Source organism: Drosophila takahashii, chromosome 3L, assembly GCF_030179915.1.
Source record: "Drosophila takahashii strain IR98-3 E-12201 chromosome 3L, DtakHiC1v2, whole genome shotgun sequence".
NCBI lineage: Eukaryota > Metazoa > Arthropoda > Insecta > Diptera > Drosophilidae > Drosophila > Drosophila takahashii.
Genome location: NC_091680.1, coordinates 25,083,643 through 25,103,802, shown reverse-complemented (window position 1 = coordinate 25,103,802; position 20,160 = coordinate 25,083,643). Strand labels below are relative to the sequence as shown.

The 20,160-nt window shown below is 40.2% G+C and overlaps 3 protein-coding genes across 3 annotated transcripts; 1 reads left to right on the top strand and 2 right to left on the bottom strand.

The window, feature by feature from the left end:
• Positions 1–70: 70 nt before the first annotated feature.
• Positions 71–404, bottom strand: LOC108066726 (PI-actitoxin-Axm2b-like). The gene is made up of 2 exons (XM_017155345.1): positions 323–404; positions 71–264 (listed from the first exon to the last, which is right to left on the bottom strand). The coding sequence occupies exons 1-2, from the start codon at positions 402–404 to the stop codon at positions 71–73; spliced, it is 276 nt and encodes a 91-aa protein (XP_017010834.1).
• Positions 405–2,213: 1,809 nt separating this feature from the next.
• Positions 2,214–2,678, top strand: LOC108066699 (tissue factor pathway inhibitor). Its single transcript, XM_017155317.3, has 2 exons — positions 2,214–2,390; positions 2,448–2,678. The coding sequence occupies exons 1-2, from the start codon at positions 2,297–2,299 to the stop codon at positions 2,642–2,644; spliced, it is 291 nt and encodes a 96-aa protein (XP_017010806.1). The 5' UTR covers positions 2,214–2,296; the 3' UTR covers positions 2,645–2,678.
• A 9-nt stretch (positions 2,679–2,687) lies between these two features.
• On the bottom strand, positions 2,688–12,239 carry Notum (palmitoleoyl-protein carboxylesterase notum). Its single transcript, XM_017155398.3, has 4 exons — positions 11,799–12,239; positions 5,931–6,336; positions 4,969–5,481; positions 2,688–4,904 (listed from the first exon to the last, which is right to left on the bottom strand). Exons 1-4 carry the CDS (start codon positions 11,871–11,873, stop codon positions 3,841–3,843), a joined length of 2,058 nt encoding a protein of 685 aa, XP_017010887.2. The 5' UTR covers positions 11,874–12,239; the 3' UTR covers positions 2,688–3,840.
• Positions 12,240–20,160: the final 7,921 nt, after the last annotated feature.

Here is a 20,160-nt window from a genome sequence, read left to right as displayed (position 1 = left end):
AAAATTATCTGCAAGGGCATATAAGCTTTGGCTGGCCGAAGCTAGCTTCCTTTATTGTTTGGTGTGGAATTCAGCGCCTGCACTTTTCAATACAATCTGACAAGCTGCAGTAGCGATTGTTATTGCCCCCACAGCCGCGATACCTCATCTTTTCACACTTTCTACCCCTGGAATTATAGAACCACATTTCGTTTTGGGAGGCAGCGCCGCAAAAACGTCCATTGCTGTTTCCTTCATCCCGACCGCCAGTGCATATCTGAAAAACTGAAATTTTGTTGGTCAAGTCTTTCGTGCCTCGTACATTTTATCCTTCTGCACTTACCAGGTCGTCCTTGACAAAAGCGCTGGGCATCGATACAGACGATATACAGAGTGAAAATAGCCAGGATCATAAGAAACTTCATTTTGAATATCTTACTGTTCGGCATTAACTGATTGATCGTTCGATTTGCAGAGCTTTTATAGGAATGTGTACAAAAAAACCATCGAAATTCATGTTGTAAATTTCTTTAAAACAATGCATATTTTAAACTTGTCCTAGATTTTAAACAATACCTATAAAAAAAATTGTCCCACTTTTATGAACACTTGTGTGCTGGACGTTCAAGTCTCACCTACGGCCTTGGGATTTTTGAATTTCATTACTTGCTGCTTAGCACGGACAACAAGATAATAATATATTTAGATTACAGAAAAAAAATCCAAAGTAAATAACCATTGACTTTTTTATACCCCTGCAGAGGGTATAATGATTTCAGTCAGAAGTTTGCAACGTAGTGAAGGACCCTAAAAAGTATATATATTTTTGATCAGCATTACTAGACGATTCGATATAGCCATGTCCGTCTGTCTAGTCTCTCAGTTTTTAAGCTATCGGGTAAAAACTTTCTCAACAGTCTTCTTTCGTTTTCAGGTACACCCAGAAAAAAAAATTACCTTGATTAAAGTCCACGTTACTTAAATTAAGGAACGATGGACTAAAAATGGCTAAATAAGGCTATACATGGACTTAAATTACAATTTATATGGAATGCAAATTTTTAAGTCCACGTATAGACTTGTTAGCCATTTTAAAGCCATTATTCCTTAAATCAAGACTTAAATTAAGGAACTTTTTTTCTGAGTGTAGTATGTAAGTCGGAATGAACTAGATCGGACAACTATATCATATAGCCTATAGGAATGATCGGTTAAATAAATTTAAACAAATTACAGCTTCGGTATTTTTTGATATATGGGTTATATGCGCTTGGAAATAACATTTTTGTAATAATTCTGAATTTTGAATTTAATTTAATCAAAATTTGGACAACAATCAACAACAGAAATCTCTTCCAACCGAAGAAGGTTGGATTTTGCATTGATGAACGTAAGAACTTTAACGGATTTCGGTTGGAAATAATTTCTGTGACACCCCCGAATAATTTGAAAATGTGTAAATTTATTTTAACGGCCAAGTCGTGGAACACAAAGGAGACGACACGCTAGAAGGTTGCAAAATCGGTTGGTATTTCCTCCACATCCGCTGTACGACATCTTTAGACATTGACGGGCAGCGCTGTTATAGTACCACATTTCAGACGTGGCTCTACTCGCACATCCCACTCCAAGCGCCAGTCCTTCATTTTTAATGCCAACACATGTCGGAAAGGCTGAAAAATGATTTAAATTTATTTGGAATTGGCAAAATAAAAATGTTTCTCACTTACGGGGTCGTCCGCGGCAGAGAAATTGGCCCGTGGCAAAGGCCGCAAATAAAGTTAAAAAGACAAGAGCTAAATTCAGACTCATTTTGATCATCTGTGTGATATTTTCATGACTGATTTAAAAACTTTATATAGGTTGCAAAGGTTATAAAAGCTCAGTTAAAAAGCACAAATGGATATTGAGTGCATTGGCACAAAGTACCTTTTGCAATTATACCCACGCGTAATACAAACAAATTAGAAGTCATTTAATTATTATAACACTCCAAGACAGGCTCGAAAAGCAAACAATACTTGTTTAGCCCTATATCTGACAATCTAAAGATATTTTTAGAATCTCGCACAAAAATACTTGACAAGGAAAAATATAATGAATTGTGTTTAATTATACCTTTTATTCAGTTTAAGGCACGTGTTTTTTCAATTCGATTCTCCAGCAGACATTAATAAGTTTATATATACCAAAAATAGAGCGTAAAAAAATTAAAGAAGAAAACAATGTGACTAAAGTAGGCTTTATAAAGACCCTGACATCTGAGTTAAGACCTTATTCCTATATCACCATAGACTGAACAAAGTTTCCTACTAAAATGCGGAATTCCACCTTGATTTTTATTACTGCCGTAATGGTCTTGTACCTTTGGGTGGATGTTAGTGGAGTGGTAAGATGCAAGGGAAAACCTGGTAAGTAGGGATAAACACCAAAATGTATGACGATATTTTCATGTTAAACTTTCATAGGAGCGCCAAAGTGCAATGGGACTTTTGATAGCGGTAATAATCGCAGAAGAAAGTGCAAAGACTCGGCTAATAAAAATATGTGGCATTATAATACAATGACTAGAAACTGCACCAAAATAAATTACCTTGGATGTGGCGGCAATGATAATCGCTGGTGCACAAAGGTATTATGTGAGGGCTGCCGTCCGAGAGTATAAATATATAATAAATAGACCCCATTTAGAATAAAACAATGTGTGATTAAATTATTTTGTCTGGTTTATTTGATTGGTTTCCTTCTTCAAAGATTGGTCGATTTCATCTTTTTAAAATGATAACCAGTTCATTTGAACAACGCTAACAAAAGCTAATAAGCTTGGAAATTGCATTACGTGTATGATTATTAACTAAGTTTAAGTACAACAATGCTTAGGGCTAAACTTCAACCAGTTCTGTACAGGCTTAAAATAAGTTACTAGTTTTAAATAGTTTATTTTTGTGCGATTTTTCTCGTTTATCTAGAAATTCTTTACAAAACATTGCTACATTTACTTATTCGATTTGTTCACTTCGCTTCTGGTTTGCTATTTTCGCATTTGTTTGTTGTGCTGTATTCTTAATTTACCTTCTTTTTTAACGGAATGCGGGCGGTATTAAGTTAAGTATTAAGTATTTGATTTTCGTTGCACAGGTACGCAATGATATGTAAAGGCAGCTGTTTATCAATTTCATTCTTACTGATCTGAGGTAGGCATAAAACAATGTATAAAAAAAAAAAATAATACAAATAAAAATAAAACACTTGCGTGGGGCAATTGAAACAGTCTAGATTCCACACAAAAGTACCATCCTATACGGGCCATAAATTATCAAATAAATTACATAAACATTTACGATTATTTAGCCATATCTATGTAAACTATGCTACTTTATCAATATAATATATGTAAAAAAAACATAAAAACAGTCTTGTGGTTGCATTTGTGTTTAGTTTCTCGTTAAGCAGATTTCATTTCTTTGATTGTGATTGCAGAATGCGAATGAATAAAATAAGACGTATGTGGTGTGGCGTGCGAATGTGTGAATGTGAATACAAATACGAGTTGCAGTTCGAGTAGGACGATATAAATAAATTCTGCTTAATTACTGGGTTACTATGCGCATGTCTTTTTCTTGGTGTGATCTAGGAATTGGAGCTATCTCTCCGCTTAAGTGAGTGTGTGTTTGTTTTTGGGGTGGTATTAGGCAATATTTACAGAGCGGCCCCACCTACAAACTATATATACAGGCCACTTATTTACAGTACAGGGTGGGTCGAGTTCTATAGACCTCCGAAAGGCCAACCAATCGTAGGGAACAATGGCTTAACCCTAAGTTAGGATCCCCCCAAAAATTTACAGGGTATTTGGTGAGCCTAGTTGGCCTGCTGCGTCAGCAGATTGACCAACTCGGTGCGCTCCATGTTGTTCAGCGTATGCATATCGACTCCCAAGGCAGCTGCCACCGCCTCGATGTCCAAGCCGAAGGCGGTGAGGAGCTCCAGGAAGCGCATCTCCTCGCCGGTCATGGGATTCGTGAGCGTGGGACAGGAGTGGTTGCACTGCGGCCAACTGCACCGCTCCAGGAGTCGCAGACCGCACTTCTCCGGGACTCGGGGCACTCGCTGCCGCTTCTTGGACTTTGTGCCCGCGGAGGCGTTGTTCGAGGAGCGCGTCTTCAGAGGGGGTTCACCCACCTCTGGGATAACTCCCGGCTGCTCCTGCTGTTCCCGCTCCTGCTGTTCCCGCTGAGCCTTTCGGCGCCTCTTTCGCTGCTCCTGCCTTTGTTCCGGTGTCAATTGCTGACGACGCCGCTGCTGCTGCTGCTGCTTCCGCTGATCATTGCCATTACTCGACTTGGGGCTATTATTCTTCTTGTTCCGATTGTCCTGCGCCGCATTGGCCTTCTTGTGCTGCTGCTGCTGCTGTCGACGCCGCTGCTTTCGCCTCTGCCGCTGCTCCTGGCGCAAACGCTTCCGCTCCTCCCGCTCCTCCTTGCTCAAGTGATTGTGCTTCCGCTGCTGCTGCTGCGGCTGGCCACCGTTTTGGGCCACGTTGTTCTGCTTCTGGCGGTGCTGCCGCTGACGGTGCCGCTGGTGTCTTTGGTTATTGGCATGTGGCAGCTGAGAAACCGCCGTCGAAGGTTCCGTCGAGCGTTTCAGCTTGTCATGGCGCTTGCGACGCGTCGAGTGCTCCCAACAGCGCAGCGCCGAGGGCAGGGATATATCATCGATCTTGATGTTGACCCAATCCCTCTTGGACAACACCGCATGGCCTATGCAACTGGGTGCAAACACAGCGGTCACATTGTCTAGGGAGGATCGCAGAGCTCCGCCCATCTCGTGGATATAGTTCCATTGCTGGGGCGTCACGGGTGCACCAACATTGTCCGCTCGCATTTGGGCCTCGTCGAAGAGCCATTGGAAGACGAAAAGGGGAGCTATTTTGGAAAAAATACTTGTTAAATATAATCCAATAATTTACTAAACTTAAAGTCCACTTACTTTTCAATGTGGGATATAGCCTGTAGCCGAAATAACACCGCCAGGGCTCCGTGGGATGAGCCTTGGTGCACTCCTCGGGCAGCAGGCCCTGCCACAACTTCCAGCCCTGACGCACTGCCTCACTGGAGGCCACCGCCGCCGGCGTGTATGGTTCTCGGTCCAGGAACCAACCAGAGTCACTCACTCCCCGCACCGTCACCTGCAGCTTCTTTTCGTTGACCAGGAAATCCCGAATGCGATCCAAATTAAGCATTACACCAAGACCACCGGCCGAGGAGCCGACGAGGAGCAGCTCGCCACCCGGCACACGACCCAGGCCCACGGGAATCAGTTCGGCGATCACCTGGCGCAGGATCAGAGCTCCCATGAAGCGCCACTTGTTCTCCCTGTCGCTGGTATCCGGCTCCATTCGCGTTCCCGACCACGAATCACTGCTGCAGTACGGGATCAGCACGTGGTTGGCATTGTGCCAGTAGGGATTCTCCTCGGGATGGGGCGATAGGATGCCTCCGACTGAAAAAAGATAATAAAATAAAATTATTAGAAATATTTTCTTGTTTGATTAGAAAAAAAATTTTTTTTAATGTATTTATTGGATTTTATTTTTTATTAATTAATGAATTTACGTATTCAACATTTAATATTTGTTGTGTTGAAAGATAATATTATTTAATTCTGTAAAAAATTTTTTAAAATGTTTATATTAACCTCGTTGGTTTCCAAATATTAAACTAATCATAAAAATCTTAAAAAATTTGCTTAAATAAAAGGGATTGTGAACATAAATTTCTAAAGTTTTTTTGGTTATATTAAAAAAGTGATGTTTGCTTTAAGATTATTTTACTATGGTTTATAGTTTTTAAGTTAGGTAAATTTATAAGGAACTGAATTTTTGGAAAACGAATGAAATAATATCCAAATTAATATATTTTAATATTAAATATTTTTAGTGGCATCCTCACCATCTCTCGTTTCCGGCCACTGCGAGGAGGTCATGAGGTGGCGCAGTCGCATCCACCGGGCGCGACAGGACCTCACATCGAAGCAGTGCCAGCCGCCCTCGAGAAAGACGATCCACTTCTTGGAGCTGGGCTGCTTCCTCAAGTAGAAGCCGGCGTGGGTGCCGTCGTTGCAGGTGATGCTCGAGTTGGCCAGGTTGGCGCGCTTCAGGGAGCGACTGTGGTCCCCGGAGCCGCTGGCCGAGTGCATCACCATGTAGTTGCGCTGGATCATGTTCATGCTGGTCTCCCGCAGGGGATCCTTGTCCTGAAGGCTGGAGGAGGCATCCAAGATGCTGCTGCTGCTGCGCACAGTTGGCAGCTGACTAAACGTGGCCAAGAGCAGAAGCGTTAGCAGTGGCGTTGCTATCTGGAGAAGAGAAGAAAAACGAAAAGAGTTGCTGTAGTTTTGATTCTCAATTGCGTTACAATATAATAACAGAGATGCTGCTCTCTTTGGGCCAAAGAAACTCTCGATTCTCTCGTGACCAGTTGAGGTTGGTGTGTTTTTGGCGGAAAAACTCGCTTTGATCAAAATGCGAGCAAGAAGCTTTGCGATAAGATCAAAGAAATTTTTGCCGCTTGCCGTTTCGTTGTGTTACTTTACCCCCATTCCCTTTCCCTTTATTTTTTTTTTTTTTACATAGAGAGAAACACAACAGAGACAGCCTCAAAGTATTTAGTCAAACATGGCAAGAAATTGTTGTTAATCATACGCCCCGTGGGCCAGTCCCACTGCCAGTCAAACAAATTTCAATTTCACATTGTCATGGCCGCTGACGCGTGGTAATCAGCAGTTCTTGGCTTTGAACTTAAGGTCGCTTTGTTGTTGGTTTGTTTTTTTTAACTCTTTTTTTTTTGCTTTACACACATCATCACACACATCAATCAAATGAGCTATCTGGCGATTTGTTTTGTTGTTTCGCTGATTCTCAACTTGAGCTGTCTGCTTTTTTTGTTTAGCTATTTTCCAGCAATTTGTAAGTAAAAAAAAATGACAATAACAATAAGAAGAACAACAACCAAAACAACAAAAAACATTTGCCGACAACATCGGCAACGATTTTAGTGTCTCAGTGTGTCAGTCTGTCAATTCTGTCTACGGTCTTGCCTCCGCATAAATAACCATTCAGAAATCGTAAAGAAATCTTCAATCAATGTTTATACAGGCCTTTGAAGTCCGCCGATTCCTGCCGCTGCCGCCGCCGCCAGCAACGACAATTTGCAGACAGCAAAATGCAAATGACACAAACACGAAACGAAACGAAAACACTCTGGCAATTATATTGGCCAAAGGCCTACAAAGTATAATTTGGCCTGGCCAAGCTGAAATGTGTTCGAAGTGGTCTAACGGTAGCCGTCCAGCCAGCAGTCATTATATGCCCCGATATCGGTGGCTCAGCTATTTATAAACTCCCCAATCTGGTTCCCAGATTCGGATGAAATATGCATTATGCAGGAAGACCTAATCTGAATTCAGATAAATTAGGTTTAACAAAATCATTGACAAATACCTTAGTTGATAACATTTTAATAATAGTGAATTGATTTTATTTGACAGTATGCTATATAAATTCGAATTAAGTTGCAGAGAAGCTTGATTTACGAAAGCAATAAATTTATTTCGTATTCGATTAAAAATATATTTAGTAAAACCGTGTAATACAATTTCCTTTCGTAAGTGTTTCGTAAATAAAATAAAAAATGTTTCGTTTTTTAATAACTTAAAACTTTTTAACTATATTTTTATTTACAAACAAAGTTAAATTCAGTTTATTTGTCAATATATTAAAATTCGAAAAGTTCCCTTTGATTTAGCTTTTTTATGGGCATACATATTTCGCTCCATTCTTCTAGTTCTCACCCCATCCCCCCCTTTCAGACCGCTCTGCACGTCTCTTACAACAGGTTTAGGTATTTTAGACGCTCGTTGTCTGATGTTTGCCGCCAAAAAAATTAGATGAGTAGTTTCCATTGTTGATTAGTTCAACTGCGCCAACGACTGAGCTGCGACCACAAAATGAAACTCCCAAAAAAAAAAGTAAAATAAATACAAATAAAAAGATTTCACGTGTGCGTGCGCAGATTTACGTTTGAGCAAACACCGAATACAAATACAGACACACATACACCGAGAGATACGGGTGAGCGTACGTTGCACTTGTTGTTTACCTGTTGGGGAAAAAAAAACAAAAAAAACGGCAGCGCCGACGAACAAAAAACAAAAACAGAGGCGGCGTGGCCAAAGGAAAAATGTTCACAAGCGCCGCTTAATTACCCTATATAGAGTCTTAAGTTGCGCTATTAATTGCGGGCAGTGCTTATTAATATTTTGCCTTATTTTCTTTTTTCCTACTCACTCCCCTCCCAAAGTGGCGATGCCGACAAAGGAGCGCTATTCTGCTCGATCCGATTCGATTCGAATCGAATGTCTGGGGGCTGGCTGGCAGCCAACTACTTGTCGCGCCGATTATATTGTCAGTTTTTATTAATTGCTGCAAATACTCGGTCGCGTTTGCGACGCGATGGCGCTAAGCGTTCTTTATTTTTTTTTGCTTTTTTCATTTATTAAAAAAAATTGAGTATACGCCCCGTTGTGACTGGAATTGATTTGATTCCATTTGATTCGATTGCGGTGGCAATTGACTGAAACTGTGCGCCCCTCTAAGTGTTTTTAATCGAATTGCAATTTGCATTAGGTTAGAGATTGCAAGTTAAACCATTCTCTGAATTTTGATTTAGTTAAGAAAATATCTTAAAATGTGTGATTAAAAAAATAAAGATAACAAAGGCTACAAAAATATTTTCAACAATGAATTATGAGAGTATTCATTTTTTATAAAATGTGGTATTAAAAAAAGAAAGATAACGAAGGCTACATAAATATTTTGAGCAATGAATTGTGAGTGAAATAATAAATTTACTAAATAAATGCCATAGAGTGAATATAGAATAAAAATAAACAAAGTAATCTGGAAAATGAATACAAATCGAACTTTAAAAAATGGTTGTTAAATTTTCATTGGCAATATTATGTAAAAAAATAAATGTAAAAACGTTCTATAGCGGTTTGACTTATTGAGGTTCCACTGTATGTAGAATTAACTAAGCACAATCCATAACGACCTTGTCCAAATCAAAGGGAGGCCGTCGACGCATGGATCTTAAAAGTGGAGGAAGCTTCACTCCAGTGCTGTTGTTGTTCTTGGCGCACTTGCAGCAGCAACAACAACAGAGACCACAACAACACCAACCGTAATAACAACAACTACAAACGGACGAGCGCTTTTTCAGTCACTCGCAGCTTATCGCAATACGCTTAAATAAACAGCGGGGTCTGGGGCATAAATAAACTTCCGTTGCCGTTCTCATGGCACTTGTTGTTGTTATTATTATTGTTGTTTTAGCCTTTGTAATTGTTGTTGTTGTTGTTCCTGCTGCCAGTTTGTTTGATTTGCGTTTCTCCGTCCCTTTCACCATACCCCATATCTCTGTCTCAGTCCCGGTTTCTCTGTTGTTTGCCGGCTTCAATGGCTTCAGTTTGCGCGCGTAACCAAAATCGTTATGAAAGAGAGCGCGTTCTTAGCAAATAATACAAAAAAAAGTTTAAACAAAATATCAATATATGTACAGACATACATCAAGAAATGTACACGATTGTATTAGCGCAACCAGGAGAATAAGTTGAAGCAATGATTATCGGAATCAGAAATCTAACCAGCAAATTAACCGTTCCTCAAATCATCAAAAATATATAGTCAAAAAAATATAAATAGTGATTTAGCTAAAATTAAAAAAAGTAAATTTAAATTAACTTTTTAAGTAACAAACTCTATTAACAAAATAAATTAAGTTTAACATAATAATTTAATTTCACGTTTGTTCAAATCAGGAGCATTTTTATATTGTTAGAAAGTTTAATGCTAAAAAAAATATACTTTGAGGAGAAGTAATATTTAAGAGGACCCTGTCATAAATAATTTCCCATTATAATTTTCTGCCTCTCTTACCTGCCTATTTCTGGACATCTGGCTAAGATGGATTTGTTCACCGGGTCTGACCTGAATTGCGCTTTTATTTTTTCATAGGCAGGCCTGCCTGTGGCAAAGTTTTAGAATACTTAAAGCCATGGCCTAGGCGCGCATAATTGCAGTTCCCGAAAAGAAAACCTGAACGATCCGCCTTATGGTTTCTGTTTTCTGCCTGCCGGGCATAAAAATACACCTGTTTGCGACAATTTAATACTTTTTATGGCAGGGTTTTGCTGTTGTTGTTGCTGTTGCCTTGCTGCTGCTGCTGTTGCTGTTGCTGCTGCGTTGCTACTGCATTGCTGGCATGGCAAAAGGCGCAGGTAATTCGGAAGCAGCCTCAAATGAAGCCGCAGGCCAGCGGGAATGGGAATTGGAATGGGAATGGGAATGAAGCGGTAGAGCGGCAACAACAAAAGCGAAGCCGCCGAAACGTGTAGCCAGTGCCAACAGCAGCGTTATTAGACCGACCGGCCAGATCTGAGTTTCTGAGTATCTGTGTCTCTGCCGTATTTGTATCTGTATCTGTGGATGTGGCCGTATCTGTATCTGTAGATGTGCGCACGTCTGCCGCTGCGGCTGCTGCCCGCTGATCGCTTTTTACTCCGAGCGCGCTAAACCCGTGCCGTTTTCGGCTTTGTACTTTGCCGCCCATGGACTCGTGTATGTTTGCGGCATGTTGCAAAGCAGATCGAAGCTGGCCAGCAAGACACCGAAAAAAATCGGATCCTCTTCACCTGGATTATGAAAATTCAAGTCCCTATTCGACTTTGTTCTTCATTTATACCTTTTTAAAGTATTTAATATTTATATGCATTTCAAAATATGTTTGATAAAAAAATACAAATATTTAAGACAGTAATTTGCGGTACTCTTAATTAATTGATTACAATAGTTAATTCTCTTAAATAAAATATGGAAGAGCAACGTAAAATCCAAGTATTGCGTTTATGAAGAAATTTGATTTGAAAAATTTACATTTACAAAAAAAAACATTAACCAGATTGGAATAATATTATATCTCTCTACTAAGTTGATATTGAAAAACTAAGAAAATTATTCTCCGTGCCGTTCGGGCCAACTACAAAAAGCCGGGGCATCGTCGTCGTCGTCGCACTCATTGATCTTAACTTTGAAAACAGTAGCTACTACGACTGAGGAGTGGAGTGGATGTGGATGTGGCTGGGGATATGGGGTCTCGACTTCGAGCGAAGTGGGGCGCACGAAGGCGGCCTGCACTTTGTTGTTGCTGCTGCTGATGAGGGTTTTTGGTTAGCTACACTTAAAGTCCCATTCCCCGCTCATTTCTGTCGGCCTTTTTGTTTTCTTCCCATTTCAGTGCCCCAATCCCCCGATCCCCTTGCCGCACTGCTTATTTTTCTTCTGCTGTTTTTGTTTTCCGTCTTTTCTGTGGCTTTTTGCGCACGCAGGCAAATTTAATCTCGTTTTTTATGCCCTTGCAAAGGATTTTCAAATTGATTTCACCCGACTATGCTAATGTCGTAAATAAAGCTGTAGAGGGTTTTCGATTTCGGATTCGGTTTCGGATTCGGCTTCGGTTTTTTTGGGTTCTCGGCCGAGTTCTCACAACTTGGCCAGCGGCTTAAGTCGGAAGCTATTAATTTTAATTGACGTGCTACTGTATTTTTTGGTTTTCTGCTTAAGCGGCAACTTTTGATATCCCCCCTTCGATTATATTCGTATTCGTTTTCTTTGTATAATATTTCGCCGATGCCGCAGCATCTCCATAATTCATCTCTGAGCTACCGTATTTCGGTGTTCGACTTTCGCGTTGAAAACTCACCTGCTGGGGCTTAATCCATTTATTTGTAGCTTCTCCGGCTTTAGCTGCCATTTTAGCGATTTGTTCGGCTGCCATTTTCGATTCGATTACACATAGGATATAGTATTATAGTATGGATTAAATATAGATTTTCTGCTGTTTGTTTTGTTGTTGTTGTTGTTCAGCACAGTTCTGAGCACTTTTTGGGGCGCTGCATTGTATGCGATCGGTATTGACTTTTGTTTTGGCACTTATCAACTTGTTGTGATTTGAATTCGTTTTGTTTGGCGGGGTCTGGGGGTATTTCAATCAATTTGGCTTTTGTCGTTTAACTGTGAAATAATGTATTTGATTCGTTTTCGATTTTAGTTTGATGTTTTTTTGTTGTTCCTGGTGATAGCACTGCGATGTCTCGTTATCTGCGGCACGGCACACGCGTTCAAAACGTCCGCTCACGTCGAATGCTCGCCACGGAATGAAATTTTACCTTGCGCCGTGGATGTGGATGTGGATGCCGAAGTTGCTGCTGCCGCCGCAGTCGCAGTCGCTGCCTCTGTCGACGTCGGCGCTCTCTCACGTGTTACCGCTCACTCTCGTGTCTCTTTCGCTCTTTTTCGTTTCCTCTCGGCGGCATTTGTCCGCCTGCGTTTTTGTTTAGAATACGCAAAATAATAACAAAACTAATAATAAAATGCAGGGCAATGCAGTTTGAGAGAATCGCGGAAAGCAGAAAGCGCTGCAACTGCGACGTCGACTGAGGCAGCAGCAGCAGCAGAGGCAGCAGCTACTTGTTAATAACCGTATTAAGGTTCCCTTTGATCTGCTTAATCGAAAGCCGAAATGAAATTCGCTTCTGGTCTTCCCGCTCGAGTTCGAGTTCGTTGCCTAAGTCTTTTGTTTTCTGCATTCGCCTTTTCCGTTCGTTTAATGCTAATTTAGTGTAATTGCAATTATAATGCAAGCTCTCATAATTCGCTCATCGCACATACACACATATATTTATATTGTTTTCGGTTTTTATTTTTTCGGCTGGCCCATTTTGTGTTTTATGGCATATATGTCGGCATTTCGTGGAAACGGAGCAATTTTGATATGGCCCTGGACATTCGGCTGCTCGGATGCGGCTTAAAGACATAAAATCTCAATAAAGTAGCCAGCGACTTTTATCTAATTGTAAATCTAAAGGCAAATCCCCCCTGATTTTGCGGACCCTGACCACGCTTTTCTATATATGCGTATGCGAAACTCAATTAATGACAGATCATTAAAAATTCTTTTTTTTCGGGGCCTTTTGATTTTCGCCGTTTTGGCCCCGAAATCGAAATACTTTTACGATTTTTCCCCACACCACGACACCCCGGACCAGCTATAAAATTGATTCGCTTTTGCAAAAATTTTATCACTGACCAAATTGATTTTAGCTGTTCGCCGCCGCAGCGCTGCTCCAATAGAAATTGTAGGCCTAAAGAAAGAAGGCAAAGAGCGGAAAAAAATGAAAAAAACAGCGTCTGAAAAAATGATGTCCAACTGGCGGCGACGGCGGCGGCAAACTTAAAAGTGGCAAATAGAAAGGAGCCGACTTGGCCGACCAGTCCGATTCAGTGCAATATTTATGCATTAAGTACACGCAATTATTATGCGACAACGGCGGCGGCAGCATCTCAGGAGATTATTGATGCTCGCATTGCTCATACGCAGCGTGGCCACTAGCCACTATTCATCCACTAGGCGCTTGTGCCGTTCGGGCAATTAAAACGCCGCCAGCACGCGATGAATGCCATAAACATTTGACGCGCAATCAGCAGCAGCAGCAGTTGCAACTCCTTCGGCCGTTCAGCAGCAATTACAGCAGCACAAATTCAAAGACACTCCATGATGATAATGCCATCGGGATGATCATCTGGCTGTGATGATGAGTGCTACTTTTACTGCACCGTGAAATATTAAGTTTGACCTGTTGAACTTTTCGTGTTTAAGATTTAATTTTCAGTTTTGAAAATTATTCATTTGATCAATTTTGACTCGTGTAATTACAACAAAATTTTACAAGCAAGTTATCTTTCTCGAAAAATATTAACTATTGTGTGCATACTAAAGTGAATTTTTCCTGTCCGCTGATATTATTTATTCCACATTTATTATCCTACTACGAGGAAAAATATTCTACTTTGCAGATTACTAAAAAAAAGTTCTGGTCACCAATTCATCTTTAACTAAAAAAGGTATTAGATAATTCGATTAATTGAAAATAAAAATTATATATAAGTTACAGTTATTTGACTAGTTGGAAAAAAAAATTATATTAAATAAAGGAAACCACTAACTAGATAGTTATTAACTACAAAAACAAAAACAATTAACGTAGTATTACGAGTTGCCTTGATATTTATTTTTTTTAATAGCAATTTTAAGTCTGTAAATTTGTACCTAAAAAACTGTTATTTGCGATACTTAACTTTAAATGTTAATTTACTTTAGCATGGCATTCCTATTGTACTTTTACCACACTGAAAAAAAACGTTGACCAAAATGTAGACATTTAATATAACTCAGAAAGAATCAACTTTGTTAAAAACCCAGGTGAACTGAAAATAGAAACCATCCCTTTAAAAGAAACGCTTTGCGATGCATTGTTTTTCAAACGAATTGATTTCTTAAATGTAATCATGATTTTTTTGCGGTGTGGGGCAGGAAAACAGATCACGGGCGGACGGACATGGACATTCATTTCGCTTAAGCGCACTAACCGGGTAAACTGGTCGGTGTCTTTGATCCTGGCATTCTATTGTTCCGTTTCAAAGGCCACTATTATGTAAACAATCGGCGGCTTTGATCTTGGCCGCATCAAAGTGTTGCCGCCGCGTTTCATCTTTTGCCGCATGCAGCAAATAGCAAGCAGCAAGCGGCAAGCAGCAGCGCCAGCTGTTGCGATGCCCCAGCCAAAGAAGATGATGTTGATGATGATGATGGCGAGGATGAGGATGAGGACGAGGACGCCGAAGAAGCAACTGCCACTGCGTAGTTAAAGCTGCTACATCGCTACCACTGAGCTATATAATTTCGCATAGGCCGATCTCATCACCCCGAGCACCTGGAAAACGGAGCCTCAGACCCAGTCGCTCAGCCTCATAACTTTGGGCATAATCTTCAAAGCGCCGACATCGCTTGACATCAATCGAGTCGGCCATTCGGCCGCTCTAATCCCAACAGATGGGCTCCCGGATCGCTGGTCGCCGATAAGCAATTAAAATTTCATTTAATGCACAACTTTATTATCGTTTTCGGCCCAGTCACGGTCACGTCCTTTGATCCTTACCTTTCCTTTCCATTCCAGATTCCAGGATCCGCCGCGCAACTGTTCCCGTTTTTGCGAAAAGCAAAGCGGCATCGCCGCACTGTGGGAAACGCAACAGGTGCGCCGAGGATCCAGCATCCAATCTCCAGTCTGCAGCTGAATTACTCATCGCCTGGCAGAGCGGGCATCTCTAATTTCATCGGCCAGCGATCATAATTGCATTGCTCTCGATTGATGGAGGTCAGTGATGTTGGCTGTTCACCAGGAGTTCAAGGAAATTTGAGGGAATTTTATTATCTGCTTTAATAGATTATTTTCTAATTTATTTAAAACGAAAATTTTTCATTTGATTCGTTTTAAAAAAAGAAAAATTGAACTACTCGTTTAATAATTAAGAAAATATATAATTTAACACTAAAAGCGATAAGATAGAAACTAAGGATAGAAACTTAAAAGATTAAAATAGGATACACAGAGAGAATTCTGACGTTCTGAAATTGAGTATTTGTATTCTCATTTTCAGGATGTACTGATTATGAGTACAAATTTTGGGAAACAACTTATATTGAGTACGAATTGAACTCACTTTTAGAAAAAGAACTTGAATTGATCATAAAAATCTTAATTTTACACCCAGAAAAAAAAGAAAGAAAAAAATCAAGAACATTTTTCATGATTTGCGAACAATCCGTTCTCCTTTTTTTGTTCTCACATTTTGAACGTTTGTTCCCAAATCTTCCTAATTCAACACCAATATGTTCTAAAAGTGACCCCATTCGTTCAAAGCATGCCAGTATTTCGGTGAAATTTTATGAACAAGCGTTCATGAACTGACAACAAACGGGCTTACGCACTTTTTGACCCCGTTTGGGCTTGATTTTTGAACGTTTCGAACGGATTTTTTTCTGGGTGTAGGAAACATGTTCTTTAATTTCCAACTTGAGTACAAATATTTTCCTAATGAGTATGACACTACTCGCAAGAACCTTCTAAAAGGCTAGCCTAGGGAGTAAATGACTCTTGCCATTAAATATTTGATAGCTAATGTCGTCCGGGTCGTGATTTCAATCCCCATTCCGGTAAACACAAATATTTTCTGTTATTCTGCGTTTTTTCTATTTTAAATAATTTTATTGGATTTTAAACATTAAATGGAATTGGGCTGATTATAGCTTGAGGTTACCGGTGATGTCAGAGCAATTTTTTGTTGCATACTTTTTGAATACCAAAATTCTTTAATCACCCATATCACCCCCGTGGATCCGTGGATTTTGTAATATCTGACAGCGCAGTCAAGTGCTCAACTCTATGTGACTCCCAAAGGCCGCCAGAGATGGCTGAAATGGTTTTTACACTTGGCCAAGGGGCAACAACTTTCTGGTGGCACTCTCTCGGATCGCACGCTCCAATGTTCCAATGCTGCTGCGGTCCACTTGGCGGCAAATTGCTGTTGCATGGCGTTGATGTTACTGTTGTTGGCCGGCAACAACGAAGACGTAGACAAAGTCGGCGAAAGAACAAAGCGAAAATCTCTGCATTGGGGCACACGCCATTCCGAACATCAAAGCGTGCCGCCAGCACAGATTTTCTGAGGTTACCATCGCCACCGTTGGGGCAGCAGCAACATCGGCAGCAGCAGCAGCAACATCAGCAACAGCAACATCAGCAACGCATGCGCAGAACTCTGCTCATTTGTGTTTTGAGGCGCATTTTGCGACGCGCGTGTTAAGTGGACTGTGAATATGAAAGGAAAGTTCCCAAAGAAGCCAAATAAAAAAAAGCAGAAGAACAATATGCCACGACTATGAGATACCCACTATTTACTCTCTTGTTAGAAATTATGGGTTATTCTTTATAAACAATGCTAAGTTATTTGGGTGAATTTTCTTTTAACTATTGGAAAACAGGATTGTAATGACTAGAGAACTATACAGATTTTTAAATGCCGCAACAGTTAATTTATTTAATTTTGAAACTTACAATATACCCTTCCACTCGACCAGTAACAGGTATAAGAAATTTCTTGCCGCCAAATAAATGCAAGTCCAGTTCTTGGACCTCCTTCCCCCTTCTCCTGCTCCTTTTCCAGCATCCCCTCCGTTCTTAATCAAGAAACGCATCGGCGGCGTATCACGGTAGCACTTTAAACGTAAATTGCTTTTAACATGGTTATTACAATCTTAACGTTTGTCTGGGCCACGAAGCACTTGAGGCAGCGGCAACCTGTTGTTGACGTTGTTAGTGCTGCCGCTGCCGCTGCTGTTGGTTGGCATAAAGGCAGCAACAGCAATAGAATTCCGGCTAAGATCGGTTGATCTTTGTTTGTGTCTCTGGACCTGCGATTGGGATTGGGACTGGGACTGGGAACTCGAACTGAAACTGGGTCTGGATTATTCTTTCGGTAGATTCTTGTAATTATGATTGTGCGATTATGATTGGATTGAATTAGTTGTCGGTGGATTTTGCTTTAATCGAAATTGTTTTCTTCTTATATCCACCGCTCGCTTACTGTTTCTGTTGCTTTCATTGCTAATTAGTTGAGCGCACGGCAAGATCAAAAGCACCAAAGAATCGTACACACAAAAAAATATAAAATAGATACAATTATAAAAAACAATTTATCCATTATTTGTTGAAGCTTTAGATGAAATCAATCATCAAAAATGGAAAGAACAATTAAAATTACTAATTTATCGACCTTTCTTCAAAATACTGTATTAAATAGGATCTAAAATCAGATATAATAAAAAATTTGTAAATATATTTTGTGTTTTATTGCAGATTAAGATAAATTTAGAATAGTAAGCCTAATTAAAATGATTAATCCATTCCTTCCATCAAAATATTTTGATTAAATAGGCTCAAAAATCATAAACAAAATGTTGCGTTAAAAAAAGTATGCTACAAAAAAAGAGTTTTCATTTTGAAAAACTCTGACTACAATTTCCTTGCGGTCATTTTTCTTTGTGTACTTCGGCGAGCCAGTTGAAATGAGAGAACCAGCAAAAGCGGCAGGATTAAGTGCGGCGAGCGAGCCTTTTTGGGCGATAATCTTGCATTTTAAATATTTCGCAAGAAGCAACACGCAAATCCGCTGACTTGTCACACCTTCGACCGCAGGTACATATACCTATAGGTGGGCAGCCAGGGAGGGACCTAAACGTAGCACCTTGTCAGGTGGTGCTGAGGCAATGGCGAGGCCGATCCCGAGATCCCGAGATGGTGATCAAAGCAACAGCCGCTGATTAAAGACAAAAAATGAAAACACGACACACATGGCAAAAGGGGGAATTTGTCGCCTTTTGTGTAGCTGCATTGCAGCGCCGTCAAACGAAAGTATTTAATTTCAGGTAAATTTGTAAGATAAATAATTGTCGCTTACCTGAAAGAAATACGACAACAACAGCGACGACGACGCGATGCGATGCGCTTCAAAGAACTTCATTGTGTTTTGCATATGTTGGCGGCGTGTGTGTTCGTTCGCCTTCAGAACGGCAGAACTTTGGCCGAAAGGACCTTCAAAAGGTCCGCCGATGGTGTAGATTATGGGACAACGATGCCATTGTTGTAATGGGCCCGTCTTTTACCGCCTGCTGCGACCGGATCACAACAGCGGGACACGGACGATCAATAATGCCCGGATCAGCTTCAGCTTCATCTTCAGAATCACCAGCAGCCCTGCTCGGCAGATCGACGGATCACTTTTGATGATTCGAACTTGGGTTGGAAAAACGGCAAAAGAACACCAAGATTCGAGTTCCGGGCGCCCTGAAATGTCAAAACACCCGCCACACACATCGAGCCATCATAACTCCGATTGAATCCTCAAGAATCTCACAGCTGGGGGCGATGATGACGAATCGGAAATGGAACTGGATGCGCCGATACGTCGGTCGTAATCAATAAGCCGAGAAATTTAGGACCACTTACAGGGCAGCACCGTGGGTTGGATGTGTTAGGAAAATCTGAAAAATATTTAAGAGGTTTCTATTCCGAAAAATAGGATGTTTTGTGTATTAGGGGAGAGTGGGGGAATTTCGTCACAGGGGCAATTTCGTCACCTGCAATATCTCGGAATCCATAAGTCGTAAAAATATATAATTTTTTTGTTTTAGTCCTTCAAGACGGCCAGACACAACCAATGCATTTGTTTTGCACAGAAGGCCAAGATAATTAAGCTATAATATTAAATGTGTTTTAACAGTTCAAAAGCTACATTTAGTTCTCGACGAAATTTTTTCTGTATGCCACAATTCAAAAGGAATAAGATACACGATTTTTTATATAATACACAGTGCTATAATGTGCATTTCTGCGTCAGTTTTTTTTAACTTCGCGCCTAATTTCGGAAGAAAAAAAATTATTTATAAAAAAGTACCGTCTGGGGAAATTTCGCCACCCTATGCTTAGGTTAAATTCGGACCTATTTTCAATACATATTTTTTTATTTGACGAGCTGGCTAACGAACAGACTACCGGCAGCAGCAACAAATATAGGACGTCAACAAAAATGGTACGCTTGATCAGTGTAGCATACTTACAGGCGTAAAGTTCCCTACATTTTTCAGGTGACGAAATTTCCCCAGTTGTGTGGCGATTTTACCCCCCTATGTGGCGAGATTGCCCCAGTATATTGGTTTTACTTTTTATTTTTTTATAAATCACCAAGGTAATTAAAAAAATAGGGGAATGTCACATTTTAAAGCTTGGTCCTAACCGCATTCAACAATAAAAATAGAAATATGATAACGTGTCTCAAGATGGACAAAAAATAGCTTTGAAAAAATGCTGACGAAATTCCCCCACTCTCCCCTACTATTCAGAAGGCAGCAGCCGGTCTCTAGAAAGATCTTATTAACATGACACCAGGGGTGGAGCCAGGATGTTATTGAAGGGAGTTTTCAGAAAAGTTTTTTAATGTATACATAATTTTTTAAAGATTTTTTGTATTATCAGTTGAGCGCTCCCAAGCCATCAAGTACAAGTTAAAATACTTAAAATATTTAAATTATCTATTTAAAAATATTTGAAAAATTTAGTAGTTCCTTGAACTCTAAATGAAAACAACTTAGCAAATAAACATGAAAT

What these genes read in the sequence shown, in the direction of transcription:
- LOC108066699 (XM_017155317.3), top strand. Translation starts at nt 2,297, where the DNA reads ATGCGGAATTCCACCTTGATTTTTATTACTGCCGTAATGGTCTTGTAC. An exon ending in AAGATGCAAGGGAAAACCTG is followed by an intron (nt 2,391 to 2,447) that starts GTAAGTAGGGAT and finishes AAACTTTCATAG; the next exon opens with GAGCGCCAAAGTGCAATGGG.
- Notum (XM_017155398.3), bottom strand. Translation starts at nt 11,873, where the DNA reads ATGGCAGCCGAACAAATCGCTAAAATGGCAGCTAAAGCCGGAGAAGCT. An exon ending in GTGGCCGGAAACGAGAGATG is followed by an intron (nt 5,482 to 5,930) that starts GTGAGGATGCCA and finishes ATCTTTTTTCAG; the next exon opens with TCGGAGGCATCCTATCGCCC. An exon ending in GCTATATCCCACATTGAAAA is followed by an intron (nt 4,905 to 4,968) that starts GTAAGTGGACTT and finishes TTTCCAAAATAG; the next exon opens with CTCCCCTTTTCGTCTTCCAA.
- LOC108066726 (XM_017155345.1), bottom strand. Translation starts at nt 404, where the DNA reads ATGAAGTTTCTTATGATCCTGGCTATTTTCACTCTGTATATCGTCTGT. An exon ending in CTTTTGTCAAGGACGACCTG is followed by an intron (nt 265 to 322) that starts GTAAGTGCAGAA and finishes ACAAAATTTCAG; the next exon opens with TTTTTCAGATATGCACTGGC.